Here is a 15,252-nt window from a genome sequence, read left to right as displayed (position 1 = left end):
GGAAATCCATGAAAGGATGGATTCTCAGGGAACCTGGTCAGATCATGTCTAGACTATACACTCCTTGAGGGCAAAGGAAAGATCTGTTTTTCTATCCCACACAGCACTTAACACAAGTCTAGGAACACTAGATGATCTGTAAATACTGAACAGGTGAATGAGTAGTTGAGGATTTAGAAAGGCGACCTCTCCAGCAAGTTTGGCCTATAGGCTCTTAAAGTAAAACTTTATTTTCTGTGATGAACAAAAAAACTAAGAGGAACACCCCCCCCTCCCCATCTAGGAAAATTGGTTGTGAGGCTGAAAAATTCGTCTTGACAGCACAGAAAGAGTAGAATCAAGTTCATTTTTTCATCCCTCTGTTCAGTGACCCTGTGTGAATAATGTTACCTTCCTTCTCTAAAGGGGAGGGTATCCCTCCACAGTAATCCACAGTACAGTCTAAGATCTTAGCTCATACATTCTAAGTTTGCAGTGATCAAGATAGGATTTCAGCAGCTGTATGGTTTTGTGAAAGCCATCTTTATAGTTTTCCACAAACAGACGATGCAGTTTCTTGAATGTTTGTTTAACCCTTACCTTTCAGAAGGAGGCCCTAGTGCCTCCAGAAGGTTTACCTACAACCATGTGTCAGATGTTTGCCTATCCTTGTGTCATAAAACAAAAAGCTCCCATAGCCTCAAATTTGAGAAAAGGCTTAAATATTGTGCAGGAATAGTGAACAACTCAAATGTGCCCAAGGAAACCAGTCTGCCTAGGAAGATATAAGCAAACATTCCCTTTTCCATTCACATGCTCTCTAGGTCCAAATCTCCTTCTTCATGCCTGCCTTCAGGAAGCAGATGGTATTAAAACATAAAATGCTGTCTCCCTTGAGTTGGTAAGATTCTTCACAGAAAAACCCTCAGTATTGTCTCCCATTTACTAGGAATATCCCCCATACATTCTAGTTCCTCAGAGCAGGGGAAGATTTTGTACAGAGAAAATCCCTAGAGGAGGGATGGAAGCAGGAGTGAGCTAGAACCAGCTCCCACCAGCCAGGGAGAACCAATTGTTAAATTTTCATTGTGAGCATTTACACCACACCACAAATAAGGGTTTGATTTCTTGTTTTGTCAATTGCCCAGACTTAATAAAGTGATGGAGAAAATGTTAATAGTACAGATGAAACTTTAAAATTGGGCACTTTTTCAGAAAGCCTGTCGTTAAACATTTACTAGCATACCCCCGGATGGAAGCAACAGACCAAACAAATGGGGTAGGAAGTTGTGGAGAGAACATTAGGCCAGATGACCTTGTCCTACAGGTCCTGAATTTGATCGGGCCTGGTCCAAGGTCATCCCTGGGGACGTTAGCCCCCTTATCAGGGTCATCTCAGGGTCTCAGCCTGAGATGAGTGGTTGAGTCTAACCAATGTAGTCCCTGTCCCACAGATTGCTCATAGTTCAGGCAAAGATCATCAACCGGAGGCAGTTATTTTCCATATATACATAACCGAGCCATCAACCCACATAAAATATTTCTTGCCCTGACAGGAAGTATTATTAAGAGCACCCAAGGTCCAACTTCTTTCACCTCAATATTAGGATCCCTCCTGTATGGAAGCAGTAATTCTCTTTACCCACCCTACCCTGTCTACCTGGCTTTGGGATCCCTACCCTAACTTCTGAACTTGTCTGTGCCTCCCAAGGTTGGCAAATCCTAATCCTCTGTTACCATGATATTGGGCCAGGTTCAACACTTCCCTTCATTATTTATTTATTTGTTTACTTTTAGTTTACAACATTCAGTTCCACAAGCTTTTGAGTTCCAAATTTTCTCCCCCTCTACCCCCCCCCACAATGACATGCAGTCTGATATAGGTTTTACAAACACCTTCACATTAAACATTAGTCAAGTTGTAAAGAAGAATTATAAACATTGGAATGAAGGAGAAAGAAGAAATAAAACAAAATAAAAAAGAGAGCTTAAGTAGTTTGCTTTCATCTGCATTCAGACTCTGTAATTCTTTCTCTGGATGTGGTTAGCACTTTCCATCATGAGTCTTTCAGAATTGTCTTATAGCCTTGTATTGCTGAGAGGAGCCCAGTCTATCAAAGTTAGTCATCACAGATACGATGTGTCTGTAATTGTGTACAATGTTCTCCTGGTTCTGCTCCTCTCACTCAACATCAGATTGTATAAATCTCTCCAGGTTATTATGAAGTCCATCTGCTCCTCATTTCTTACAGCACAATAGTTATTCCATTACCTTCACATACCACAACTTGCTCAGCCATTCCCCAATTGATGGGCATCCCCTTGATTTCCAATTCTTTGCCACCACAAAAAGAACTGCTATAAATATTTTTGTACATATGGGTCTGTCCATCACTTCTTGTAACCATGGATTTCCTGGTCCTCACAGACATCTGGCTTCAGGTTCCTAAGTTCTAGTGAGCTTCCCACACATCCTAGACATGATCTGACTTTTGAGCCCCAGTCTCTAACTTGATGTGACACTGAACTTTGAAGCAGATTAACCTTCTCATTCTAATTCAAGAACTTCCAGGATCCTAGAAGGCAGGCATTACCCAACTACATTCACTTGCCCTGCTATATGTCATAACCAACTTTCCAAAAGAATCTGGCCACAGAGTAACAACTTGGCTTATTCTCAGAATAAAAGTAATAACAGTTCACCTTTGAAAAAGATTCAAGAGTCTACAAAGTGCTTTCCTCACATTAGCACCAAGTAGGTAGCTTAAGCATTATTATTCCTGAATTAGAGATGAGAAAGTTAGGGCTCACAGAAGTTAACTGACTTACCCAAAGTCACAAAGAGCACTATTGGCCACACCAGGACTAGAATCCTGATTCCCAGGCCACCACACTGGAAAAAAAAAAAACATTTCTTTTGATCCTAACTCCTTGCTGCTTCCTTTCAGTACCCTTACTTGTGATTCTCCAGTATAAAATGACAAGGGCATTGCAAAACTACACTTCTTTTGAACTTAGGGAAATTTCCCAGTGCCAAATGCCCAGAATCCTCACTCTTACTGACCCTTTGGCAAAGGTAAACTTTGCTCCCCTCCCAGATTCCCTGCAGCAGGGCAGGGACTGGGTCAAGAGCTCTCTTTGATCCAGTCTACACTTAAAGATCTGAGGTCCATCATGAGAGCCCAGGCCATTCAGGAAGGAGGGTATGGTCAACATCAGAACACAAGAGGGAGTTAGAAAGGTCACAAGAACAATACAAATATTACTGTAGCTGTCCAAGATGAGGTGGCAACTCTATCCTTCACTTACCTTCTTATACTCACACCCTTCCTATAAGCAAAACCCTAACAAAGAAGGACTCAATAGAATGCAGAGATAACAATCCAAAGGTCAAATCTTCTATATATTTGAAAAAAAAAACACCACTCTCTTCTGCTTATCTGGGGGGTATTTAAGAAGTTGAAATCAGAGCTGTCATAACAGAAAAACTGAGGCATTGGGCAAAGGAGAAGGGATTTGCACAAAGCCCTGCCAGGAGAATATGGTAGATCCACACAGGTTAACTCAAATGGAAGAAGCCTTTCTGGGGAGGAAAAACAAGTGAAATCTATATCCACCTTTCTTCCCTTTCTTTAGGAAACTCATTGGCTGAAACTAGGATAGGGGGAAGATTACTTACTAAGGAGCTTCAGCAGAAGGCTGGCCTTGAGAGCCCCCACTTCAGTAGGATTCCCAAGGGGCTGATCTTGTGAACTGGTGCCTGACTCATGGCCTCTTGATAGACTGTCAGCCCCAACTTTAGTGCCCTCAGAGGATCAGAGCATTACTGGTAACCACAGTCACAAAGCAGGAAGCTTCACTGCACCCCTGGGGAACAGGAAGCAGAAGTTCAAGTAATGGCCCTGTGGCCTCAGGAAAGCAGAAGCAGTGAACTTACACACCTTCGGGGTAAAAACTGAAACTTCCTCCCCCTCCAGGTGTGGTCAAATGCCAGCATCATCAGGGATCCTGAATGGCAGTGGAAGTAGCTGCCCAAGGGCCCTGTAATGTCATGACTTTCCTCCATCACTCCACAGAACCAGCCATGTGAAAGAGGGTCAGGAAGGAGGCCTATTGAGAGAATGTGCTTAAATCTTGGCTTCCTGTGATGTCTGGGCCATGGAGAGGCATTGTGGAGCAATGGAAAGCAGGCTGGTTTTGGTCAGACCCTGGCTCTACCTCTTATTATCAGTGTGACCTTAGACAAGTCAATTCAGCTTCTTGTGCCTCCATCTCCTCATCTATAAAATAAGAGGGATGCACTTAACATCATTTTAGCTCCCTTCTAGCTGCAAATCTATGATCTGGTGATCCCAGGTGCTGTGGGAAATGAAAAAATTAAATAAGGCCAGTCCCTGCCTTAAAGAAGCTTATAGCCAAGTAGAAGAAACAAGAAAGAGACAGGCCACTGTGACTCACAGTAGAATGTGACAAGGGCACATGAGAGACATAAGGGGCTGAAGAGGGATTTGAAGGCAGCTTCATGAAGAGCTCTTCTGACATCTTTCCCTCCCAATTACATAAGCATCTGCATCCTTCATCTGGAGATAGGAGCAGCACAGGCTCCCAAAGCAGCCCTGCCCTACAGTCCCAACCTGGAGCAGCTGACTGCTTAGAAACCCCATCAGTCACTTACAATTTCCCCAGATTCTGCTTTAGACTACCCCTCTCCTGGTTACATCAGTAGCACCAAATCCAAAGCCAGCACAAAGCAAGTGTGGAACAAGCAAAGTTAAAAGCTGCTTTTTAGCACTCTCCCATGCCTGCTTCTCACATCCCAGTCATGGAAAGACCCATAGAACAAATCATGTGACAGCACAAAATGTTGGAAGAGATGAGAACCTTAGAGATCTGGTTCAACCCCTTCATTTTACAGATCGAGAAATTGAGGCCCAGAAGGAGAAATGATTCAAAGTCAAAAAGCTATTAAGTAAAAGAAGCTGAACTAGAATTTGGAACTTCTGCCTCTCAGTCTAATGAAGCCTCTACTGAGACTCTTTTAAGACTCATGCAAAGAAATAACTCTAGTATAAAGGATGATAATTTAATTGCTATAGTGAATTCCTGGTGTGGTTACCTCACTCAGCTGAAACAGATCAACAACTCAGCTACGACTAAGAGGGCTAGACAGTCACCCAGGGCATTAAGAGGTTAAGTGACTTGCCCAGAATCTCACAGCCAGAAGGTGTCTGAGGCAGAACTTGAATCTGGGTCTCTCTGGCTCTGAGGTCAGCCCTCTCTCCACTGAGGTCAGCCCTCTCTCCACTGTGTCACTCTGTCTGCTAAGTTGGCTAGCTGTGGTCTTGAACATAAAGGCTTTGTTGAACAAGGCAGTCTTGGGTTTAAGACTTGATTTATGAATGGATTCCATCACCAAACCATTCTTGCATAAGTGGTTTAAGGTCCTTAGGGATTCTTAACCTGAGGTCCAAGGGGACCATGAACTTGGATGGGAGGGAAAATTTCATCTTTATTTTTACTAACTTTTGGTTTCCTTTGTGATCCTATGTGCTTTATTTTATGCATTTGAAAACACTATCTGAGAAGGGATCCATAGTGACTCCACCAGAAAGCCAGAAAGGTCCATGAGACAAGAAAGGTTGGGAAACTTTGGCCTCAGTCTTCCCCTCAATGCTGCTGCAAAGCTGCCTTGGTTCAGGATTCTCCATCTGCTCTTCTCTCAAAACCCTGTGGGCTTCACAAGTTGGATTCTGCATGGCTCAGGGCCATGATCAGTATTATTTCAACAACATTTTGGGTTAAATGGATCTTTGTGGGCTGGCCCAGGAACCTAACCACCATGTGCCATAGTTTCTAAAGGAAAATGTGCTCTGAAATTCAAATAGTTCATTTACAAATGAACTTTTGCATATATATAACCTATATTCAAATTGAATGTGAGAAAAGGGCAAACTCTGAAGTTGTGTGCCAGGCAATATGCAAGGTCAATCTCAGGGAGAAGGGAAGAATGCCATGGGAAGGACTTTAACCACATCTGGACAAGATATATTGTGCTCCACTCTAAATGGTCCAGCATCCTATGCTGTTATAGCAAAGCTCCTATGACCTCTGTCAGGGAGCTCTTATGACTCCAAAGGCCCTGGACATATGGCTCTAGTCTTCTTCCACTCCCTGAAAGAAGATGGTCCTATGTCTAGGCCCACTGCAGCTATACCCTGCTGGCAAAGCAGAACTCTTTTCTTTGGAGAAGCTGGATCTGAGGAACAAGGCAAGCAGCCCTAGCTCACCCAGACCCAACCCCAGAGAGAGGCGCCAGCCTCTCCCTACTCAGTGGGACTGAGCTGTAAACAAGCTTGTTTATTCCTAGGAGGAATAATAGCTTTCTCTGGAGCGATGACATCTTGGAAACAGCATAGCTTCACAAACAACAACAAACCTCCAGCCGCTTGGGCTTTCTCATAAGAGCTGAAGAAGGATTTCCAATGAGAACTATCTGTCAGGCTCAAAAGAGCTAAGAAGGGAATGGAGATGTACAGATAAGACTTTTATCTGCAATGGGTACCACATTCTCCACTCACATCACCAGGGTAAGGGAAACAGAAGAGAATTTGCATCGTACCCTGACACTCACAGACTATTCAAGCTGAAAGGAATTTGAGAACATGGAACGTTGTAGCCAGAAGGGTTTTTAGAAAACATTTCATCCAACTCCCTTATTTTATGGAAAAGGAAACTGAGGCCAAGGGAGGTAAAGTAACTAGTATCAAGTCACCTCGCTAATTTTTTAAAAGCCTCACTTTGCCCTCTTCTACGGTAGCTATCTTCCTCTTATATCCCTCCCACCTTTCACACTCAATTTCTAGAAAAACCTGTCTCTCCTGAATACCTTCATTCCCTCTCCTTTCCCTTCCAACTTCTTTGCCCAAATGAACACTGTTCTTTTCTAATTTGCTCATAATCTTTTAGTTGCAAAGTCCAGCAGCATCTTCTCAGTCCTCATCCTTCCTCACTTCTCTGCAACCACTGACAGTGCTAATCACTTCCTCCTGGAAACTCTCCTCTCAGTTTTCATGACATCATTCTTTCTCCTTGTTCTTCTCCTCCCTGTCTAACCGCTCCCCCATGCTCTTTGATGGATCATCATCCCCAAGTGAGAATGGATGTTCAGGCTGTCTTGAACCCTCTTCTCTTCTCTCTCTAAACTCTCTTACTTGATGGTCTTATCAGCTCCCATGGGTCCAATTACCATCTCTATACAGATGACTCCCAGATCTATAGATCCGCCCTTAGCCTCCCCTCCTGAGCTCCAGTCCCATGTCACCAACTACCCATTAGAAATTTTCAACTAAAAATCCCACAGACATCTCAATCTCAACATGCCCAAAAGAGAACTCATTATCTGTCCCACAAAACCAACTCTTAACTCCTCTCCCTAATGTCCCTGTTTCTGTGGAGATAGGAAGCATCCTTCCTATCACAGTTGATAACAGTGCTGGATCTGGAGTCAGGAAGACCTCAGTTCAAATCTAGTCTTAAGACACTTACTAGCTGTATGCCTCTGGACAAATTAATCTGTTTGCCTCAATCTCAACTGTAAAATGGATATAATAACAGTACCTCCTTCATAAGGTTGCTGTGAGAATCCAATGAGGTAATATTAATTTTTAAAAAATGTTTAGCACACATCCTAGCACATAGTAGATGCTTATCCCCTTCCCCATCAGGTTTTACAACTCTGACTTCTCACCCTCCTCCATCCCCCATATCCAGTCAGTTGCCAAATCTTGTTGATTCTCCCTCTGTACCTCCTACACCCATCCTCACTTCCCTATCCACATAACCACCATCCTAATTCAAGCACTCAACAACTCTCTCCTGGACCATTGCAATACCTTCCTATTTGGTTTCCCTGCCTCGTGTCTCTTCGTCTTTGGAGTCATCCTCCAAACAGCTATTACAGCGATATTCCCAAAGCACAATCTGACTATGTCACTCTTTAGGATTATTATATATTATTCCTCTTTCTGTTCTTCACAGTCCAGTTAAACCAGCCTTCTTTCTCTTCCTCAATCCATTGTTCCATCTCCAGTATTAAGCACCTCATACCGCCTGACACAAAACAAGCACTTAATAAATGCTTATTGATTAATTGATTGATTAGTTTCACAGGTGAGACCCAAGTGTCCAGACTCCTAGTCTAGGACTTTTTCTACCATACCCCAGTTCAGAGGCCACTGTTACCTTTCCCAGAAAACCACCAAGCACCACTTCCTCATCACTTACCCTCATCACCCTATGGAAGACATGTTTGAGCAGGGATTCTAAGAGGCTGAGGTAAGGAGGGAGCTGCATGCTAGACATGGGGTACAAAGGCATAGAGAAAGGAGTCATGGGCTGGGGAACAGCCGTTAGGATAGGAAGGGGAGTAATGCATAATAATCTTGGAATGGTAGACTAGAGACAGATTATAAATGGTCTTAAATGATAGAATAATTTATATTTGATTCTAGAGGTCATAGGAAGCCACTGGAATTTATGGAGGAGTGATACAGTCAGATTTGTGCTTTCAGAATATCACTTTAGCAACTGTAGGGAGGATGGGTTGGAGAAGGAAGAAATCTGAGGCAGGGAAACCAAATAACAAGTTATTGCAATGGTCCAAGTGAGAGGTGTTGAGGGTTTGAACTAGTATGGTGGCCATGAGAATGGAGAGAAGTGCATAGAGACAAAGAATGTTATAGAAGTCCCAAAATCTTAGGTGAATTAATGGAATAGAACATTGTATAAAGGATAGTGCTGAGTTTGGAGTCAGACAAACTATATTTAAATGCCAGTACTAATGCACATGGAGTCCTGTTTACCACTGGGCATGTCACTCCATCTCTCCAGACCTCAGTTCCCATAAAATATTTGCACAGGATTATTGTGAGAAAACAACTTTGTAAATATTACAGAACTATTAGGGGAAAAGGGGAGAATGCACAATTTTAATTTGAAGCTGGGGCTTCTTTTTTTTTTTTTCTTTTGCTTTTTGGAGGGCAATTGGGGTTAAGTAACTTGCCCAAGGTCACACAGCTAGGTTTTTTTTTTGTGTTAAGTGTCTGAGGCCAGATCTGAACCCAGGTTCTGCTGACTCTGGAGCCAGCACTCTACTCACTGCACCACCTAGACGCCTGAGGGGCTTCTTTTTCCTAGGACTCAGTTTCCTTATTAGTAAAACAAAGGAGATAAATAATCCCCAAAGTCCCTTCCAACTCTGATAGTCTATTTTAAGTAGCACTGTTACTGGTGTTTTTCAATAGAAGAAGCAAGAGATAGAAAATTCTCAGCTACTAGGATACTAGGAGATAGAGCTGACGAGAGTATCTGCAACCTGGCACTCCAGGAAGCCAATTTCATTCTGTGCCCCTGACTTTCTACTTCATGTCCCTAGCCAAAACTTTTAACTGACAACTGCCACTCAGTTGCTGTCCTCACAAAACACTAAGCAGAACAGAAGTTTTCCACTTAATATCAACACCCATTAGCCTCATTGAATGCCCCTTGTTTTGAGAGCTATGACAGAGGCTAAGGCTTCAGTCAGTCAGTCAACAAGCACTTATTAAGGGCTGAGAATGGGCCAGGGATACAAACAAAAGCAAAAACAAAACGCTGCCATTCTAAAGGCGGCTGCAACCCATAAATGACAGTGCATACATAAGGTTTGTTTGGAAGAGACTCCAGGAGGGGAAGGCACTAATGTCACTTCTCTTGGAGGGCTAGGAGTAGCACCACTGCCCTGAGGCCCAGGAAATATGTGCAGGCCCAACGGTCAGGGTCCAGGTCGCCTAGGGTAGTTAATATGATGAGCTACTAACCAAGAACATTCAATTTGCTTCACTCGCTGCGTCAGCTGGGCTCCAACAAATACAGACCTTCACCAACACATTTTCCAGTGCCTCACTTGAATGCAATGAAAAAACTCCTCACAGACACAAGACTAACATACTTATTCTCAGTGGGAGCAACACAACTAGAGCCCACCAGAGAAGTCCTCGTGTCTCCCTCCCCCCACCATAAGGAACCAGAATTTCTCAGCTCTGAGCTCCCCATCCTGCCTAAAAACAGCTCCCCTCCTTCTGTAAATAGTTATGATAGAAAGCCTGCTCTGGGTGAGATCATGTAGACACTCAGGTGCTGAAATCTCTCAGTTTCCTGCAGGAACGTCTTCTCCTTAATAGTCTAAAGCCAACAACTGCCTCCCACTAAGAGGAGATCCATCAAATGTCAACAGGGCCACGAGCTGAGACAGCCAGAGAACTGGCTGGCCACGTTTCAAAAGCTGCCCCACTTCTGGGCGATTCTCTTTGCTGTAACTTGGCCAGGGATTTGACATGTATGAGAAAAAAGGAAGAGAGCTGCTCTAACCCCTACCACACCTCAAGTCAAATGTGAACTACTATGCTGACTGGAAAATTAACTAGCACCAGGTCCAGTGAGGCAAATGCTTCCAACTGACTTTTCAGACACTTGAGCAGCTGGGGCTTGACCGCAATCATTTTCTTTTTCCTTGTCAAGAATAGCCACACAACAAGGAGAAAGCAAGTCATCCTCATCAGCCTGAAGTCACTACTGGCTCTTGTAGCAGCCTGACGAGATTTGTTCTTTGGCCTCTTCCTTCCTTCTAGGATCCCTGAGTCCTTCTAACTTAGGTGAGACAGCCCCACCCCTTGCAGAGTCCAGCCTGGATCAGCCCTTCTAAAACCCAGACTCTAAGAGATAAAGCAGAGGGGAGGGCTGCCTTGGAAGTGGGTTTGGGGAGGATCTGGCACATTTCCCAAGTGGCCCTGAGTACAGAGTGCAGAACAAGCTGTCTTAACCTTAACACTTTACAAGTAGTTCATTATACATTTCAACAGAAGCAAAACCTCCTGTTCAAAGTCCAAAGTTCAATCAAATCATCACATATATTCACATACTTAAAACTGCCTAATCTCAGAAGTCTTGATGCCCTCAAAACAAAGTTATAACAGTTTGAAATCGGTACCCATCAACATCACTGACAAAACCACAAATCCTCTTATTTACTGCCAGCTGGATCCCAACTTTCCATTCAAAGCTGCTGCTTTAACTAAATAATCCCGTTTGCTAGGTTGCTTCATACAGCCACCAAGTCCCAGGCCAGAGGACAGATTTTTTACACATTCCAACTCCTTTCCTCCCCAAATAAAAAGGCATGCCTGGCAGTAAGTCAGGGGTTGGAAAGCAGCGGGGACTGCAACAGAATCCCACATTCCCAAGAGCTTTTCTCCCTTCCCCGCTTCTTCCTCCCCTTCTCGAAAATTCAATCTCTCTCTATCTCTCTCTCTCTCTCTCTCTCTCTCTCTCTCTCTCTCTTTCTCTCTCTCTCTCAGTCTTCTTTTTCTCCACATGCCTTCCAACCCCCTCTCCCCCCACCCCCCCCAACACCACACCCAGCTATCCAGCTATCTCAGAGCAATACACACCATTCTCTCTGGTTGCAGCATCTGCATCAATGGCTGCCTTGGAGGAGATTTTTAAAAAGAAAAGGCACTTGGAACAGAATGGAGAGTTGCTCTCCCAAGGCACCTATCCAGCACTCTGGGACGGGAGTGAGCTGAGTCCCAAGCACAATGAGCTCAATCAGCCCACCCCCAGCTGCAACAACGCTCCGACGACACAGTCCCCAGGAACTAAGGGCATGAGCGCCCGCCGGATGGAGCCTGAGCCCGGGTCCTCCAGCAGGCAAGCAGCTTCCAAACAGGGCAGGGCAGCAGCACTTATTAGTGGTCCGCGTCAAGTGGCTGCCTGAGACATGTGAAAGACTCTCCCCAGACAGAGTGCCTTTGTGTCAGCTGGGCTATTTATGGCACTGCCCAACTTCCCCGGGGGGGACCATTACCTGCTGATAGAAGGAAAGCCAAAAGACCAGCTCTCTGCTACACTCATCCACATCTATGAATCCTTTAATCAGCTTTCCACCTCCTCTTCTCTTCTCCCCAAACATGTACCCCATCCTGCCCTTGGGCAGCAGAAGGTGCGAGCTAAGAGAGACTTAGCTGCTCCCCCAAACAGAAAACTCTGCTATTTGCTAAACCACTGTTGTCTGGAAGAATGAGTGTCTGATGTCTCTGGGAAGTCAGTCCTCAATCCAAGGCTTCTCTCTCCCTTGCAATTACTGTGCCTCTAAGCTCACCAAGGCTGTGCACTATTTCTGCCTAATCTAGTCCCAAGGGCCACAGAGGATGGCTGGGGAATCACATTTTTTCCCTCCCATACCTGGGAGGGACTAAACTCCCCAAATTACCAACCTCACAAACACAGGCTCAGCTTCAGATTCTGTTTGCCCAACTTCAGACCCCACGATAGAGGCTGGCCAATTCTTCTCTAAGGGCTGGCTTAGGAGTCCCTACTGACCAGGCTCTACAGAAAGAGGCATGCATCCATCCCTCACACTGGACACTACTGCATGCTGGGACTTGGAACATGATTAACTCTTCCCAACCAGAACGGCTAAAGCTCCGACCTTTAAGGGCATCCTGGAAGGGCTCCGCTGCTCCGCAAGGTGAACAAGGAAGTGCAGCCTAAAACCACTAAACCCTTCCAGAGGGAGATCCAATCCACTCTGCTTCCTTATCAACTACTCCTACCCCCACCCCGCCCTCTTAGCCCTAAGCAATCCTATTGGCAGGACATGCTGAGCTCATTCCAGACTAAGAATGCTGCCACCTCTAGGGTGTGACAGAATAGCCCTTTCGATATCCTCAAAGCAACACAGTTTCACAGTTTAGGACTCCTGTGCTAAAGGAAAACATTGTGTAAGTGGAACCTATGGGGTGAGAAAGGGAGAAAAGGGGAGATACAACTCCAAGTGGTATCTTCCTAAGACCCTGGGCTGGGCCCAAGAACTATACCATCTTGGGCCTCATCTGCTACATTGCAGACATGATTCCACTTAGCAAACATCTAGTAAGCACCTCTTAAGACTGGGCATACAAAGCATGCGGTAGGATCAGGGTCTGGCTAAGTATTGGCTGCAATGAAAACAAACAGAAGCATTTACCTTGGGATCTACCCTTCATTGATTCACTTAGAGCTGCACTGAAAAATAAGACTAGTGTTAAACCAAGTGTTAGTCTCACACAGAAAAAGACTTAGCTAAACACTGACATTTGCCAGGACTATCCAGGAGGCTTCCTCAAATACATTAGCTACTCACAAATTCGAACTAATCCCTTATCTTGTCATTAGAAGGCAGAGACAAAGAAGTCATTTGCAAAGCCCAGAAGTGAATTAGCATTGGCCTAGCACTGCTATGGCGCCCTGCCCAGGATGAAGGGGACCAGAGTTGCCAATTTCCCTGGTGTACTTGGGTCTCTCTCAGCACTTGGGGGCAGCTGGCCTGTTAGCCACCCAGGGAGTGAGGTCTCTGCCCTTTGGCTTGGGAGGTAGAAAGGGTGAGACCTCTGGGAAGAGGTCCCAGAATGGTCTTCTTCTCAATGTTTGAGAAGATAAAAGGAAACAATCAGAAGCAAAGACGCGGAAGAGTTAAGTGAATGATGCTTACTTAGGCTTCTGTTCTGGAAAGTCCGGTGAGTTTGCTTAGCAATTGATTGAAGGTCCCTGACCCTACTCCACTACGGCCAAACCTCCACATACGAGGCTTCCTTACTGAAACATGGACTGGTGGTACTGAGGCAGTTATATGACATAGTAAGTGTTTCTGATATTAGTTTAACAGCATCTCTGATAAAATTACATGACCCAAGGTCATTAGGATCATAATTCTAGAGCTTGAATGGGACTTCAGAGGTCATCTAGTCCATTTTACAGACAAGGTAACCGAAGCCAAGGGAATTAAAGTTACTTGCCCAAGTTTACACATGGAGTAAAGGTCAGAAGTAGGATTTGAATTCAGGTCCTCTGAGTCCAGAATCACAGCTCTTTCCACCACACCACAGCCAATTAAAGTTGCTCACGTGGGCAGTGGGAGAAGAGGGCCTCTGCCTTCCTTGGGGAAGGGACCTGGCTAACAGAGATGGGAGGAAGATGAAGCAGCGTATCTACAGGTTCCTTCTGGACCCCTCATTGGTAGAAGAGGCTGTTCCTTAAGCCCAGTGCCTGCACTAAAGCAATATTCTATTGTCTTTATTCAATAACAGTGAATTAAGTGAGTTAAGTCTGTGCCAGAAACCAGCCAACTCCAATGATGCTCATGGCTCCAGATGACAATCAATCAGCAAATGGGCAGGCAATGTTCTCTCTCTCCCCATCTCTGTTCAGTCTTGGTTGTGTTGCAAAGTGAAATCTTTCCCAAAGCCTCCTTAAAAAACTAAGTGGCATCTGCCAAATGCCATTCTAGCCTCTTCTATGTACCAATTTCTCCCTACTTAATAGATAACATTAACGAGGCATCCTTTGGATCTTCTTATATGGTGTTTATGTTAAAGCAGGCCCTGTCCTGGTAAGATCCATAGTATCCTTATGTACTCTCTAGTCCCTTCTTCTTAATTTATTAGTATCAAGTCCCGTAGGGCAACTCAGACCTGTAGTGGAAACAGGGAAATCATAGGATCATAGATGAAGAGTGTAAAGAGACCTCAGAGATCATTTAAACTAACATCTTCATTTTGCAGCCCTAAGAAACTGAGTCCCAGAAAGCTTCAAATCCAATCTTCTTTCCACTGTAGCCTGTCAAGTACACTGGCCACACCACTTTGATGGCTCTGCTCCCACAGTGACAAATATTGAAGGGAACAGGATGTGACACCTTGGTGGAACCTGCTGATTCTGCAACAGCCTTTGAACACAGGCTCTGGCCTGGTCCTACCTCTGTTCCCTTGTGCTTCTTTACCACTGATAGGATCCTTGGGTCTGATCAAATTCTGTGTAGGGATGTTGTGTCCTGCCACAGAATCTTAACCCCAGGGAGGTCTTCTAGTTCATTCAGTTCCACACCTCCGTGTAAGGTTGTGCTTTATTACCTAAAATTCATCCATTAAATCACTCAACAAATTTATTGTTTCACCTTTGCAACACCTCTTGAATACACTGCCTTCTCTCCAACCCTGTCACTGCTCTAGTGCAGGCCCTCATCACTTTATACCTGGATTGTTGAACTAGCCTGCTGGCAGGTCTGCTTGCCTCCAGTTATCCCCACTCTGGTCTATACTCATTCGGCCACTAAAATGATTTTCCTAAAACACATGTCATAGATACACACACACACACACACACACACACACACACACACACACACACACACACACACAC

At 44.6% G+C, this 15,252-nt stretch overlaps 1 protein-coding gene across 3 annotated transcripts in view; it reads right to left on the bottom strand.

The window, feature by feature from the left end:
- Window positions 1–15,252, bottom strand: part of LOC138141817 (regulator of G-protein signaling 3-like) — a 112,194-nt gene that overhangs the window by 30,947 nt on the left and 65,995 nt on the right. The window contains exon 1 of one of the 3 annotated variants that reach the window (XM_069062670.1): window positions 11,466–11,697. The exons of the other annotated variants lie outside the window; for them this stretch is intronic. Within the exon in view, the coding sequence (XP_068918771.1) occupies window positions 11,466–11,492 (27 nt within the window). The 5' untranslated portion in view covers window positions 11,493–11,697. Of the gene's footprint in view, window positions 1–11,465; window positions 11,698–15,252 lie in introns of those variants that run through there. 3 annotated transcript variants of the gene reach the window in all.

This window comes from Petaurus breviceps, unplaced genomic scaffold (genome assembly GCF_028583685.1).
Source record: "Petaurus breviceps papuanus isolate PSGF00001 unplaced genomic scaffold, PetGlider_PUasm1.0 90503, whole genome shotgun sequence".
In the NCBI taxonomy this organism is placed as follows: domain Eukaryota; kingdom Metazoa; phylum Chordata; class Mammalia; order Diprotodontia; family Petauridae; genus Petaurus; species Petaurus breviceps.
The sequence above is the reverse complement of the archived record's forward strand: the minus strand, read 5'-3'. Positions and strand labels throughout refer to the sequence as shown.